Genomic DNA, 832 nt, shown 5'->3' on the forward strand with positions numbered 1-832 from the left:
GAGCAGCCGATCCAGAGGATCTCGGGCGACTGCTGGTCCACGAGCTTGGTGAAGAAATTCGGGTCCTTCGCCCGCATCTCGTCGGCCCACTCTCGATTGCGCTCGAGAAGCTGGGCCATGCCCTGCTCGCCCGCCTCGACGGCGGTGCGGGAGCCGGGCACGCGGCGCGGGGAACGGGGTGGCGTCGCCATGGCTTTCAAATGACAGAAAGAATACTGAACGACGTTTGGCCGAGCAAGATTGCCAAAGGATCGTAAAACCGACACGCACCTCAACCCTTGGCCACTGAAACCGAGCGAGGATCGTCCGGTTTCCGAGCCATCGTGGTATTCGGCAGTCGCCAGCATGGTGGGCACAGATACGACAGGCCCTGGCGGCGACAATTGCCCGCAAACGCGCAACTTTGACGTCAGCGTCCCCAAGTGTGCCGGGAGCAACCGACATCCCCTTGGTGCACTCTCAACGACCAAATAAGCCGCCAGCATTGAAGCAAAAGACCGATGCCGCGTCCATGGTTGATGCGCTCCTCCGTGGCTTCATGGGTCACGTGACCCCTGGTGGCTTCCGCAACCAGAGTTTTCCTTCCACAAGCAAGCGGTTGCGACCAAACGCGTCGCTGGGATCCGAGAAGCCAAGCTCGAGCACCGGACGAGGCGAGACCGAGATGGCGCTCAAGATGCGTGTCCACGCAGAAATCATGGCCGAGGCGCGCCTCAAGCATGACATGGGGTCGTCCAAAGACGACGCGCGAATTTATGCACAAGAGTACTCGGTTCTACTTATTATCAATTTATCAATCGATCAAGTTGCTCGGAAAAGTGCTGCCATTTTG

General features: G+C 59.0%; 1 protein-coding gene across 1 annotated transcript; it reads right to left on the reverse strand.

Annotated features, from left to right (window-relative positions):
• Nucleotides 1–25: 25 nt before the first annotated feature.
• SDRG_16692 (hypothetical protein) lies at nt 26–276 on the reverse strand (the record flags this gene model as incomplete). The annotated part of the gene is made up of 1 exon (XM_008622910.1): nt 26–276. A coding segment is annotated over exon 1 (165 nt), but the record flags the coding sequence as incomplete, so codon positions are not given.
• Between the last annotated feature and the right edge of the window lie 556 nt (nt 277–832).

The sequence above is a fragment of the Saprolegnia diclina genome (genome assembly GCF_000281045.1).
Source record: "Saprolegnia diclina VS20 unplaced genomic scaffold supercont1.147, whole genome shotgun sequence".
NCBI classification, from domain to species: Eukaryota; Oomycota; class Saprolegniomycetes; order Saprolegniales; family Saprolegniaceae; genus Saprolegnia; species Saprolegnia diclina.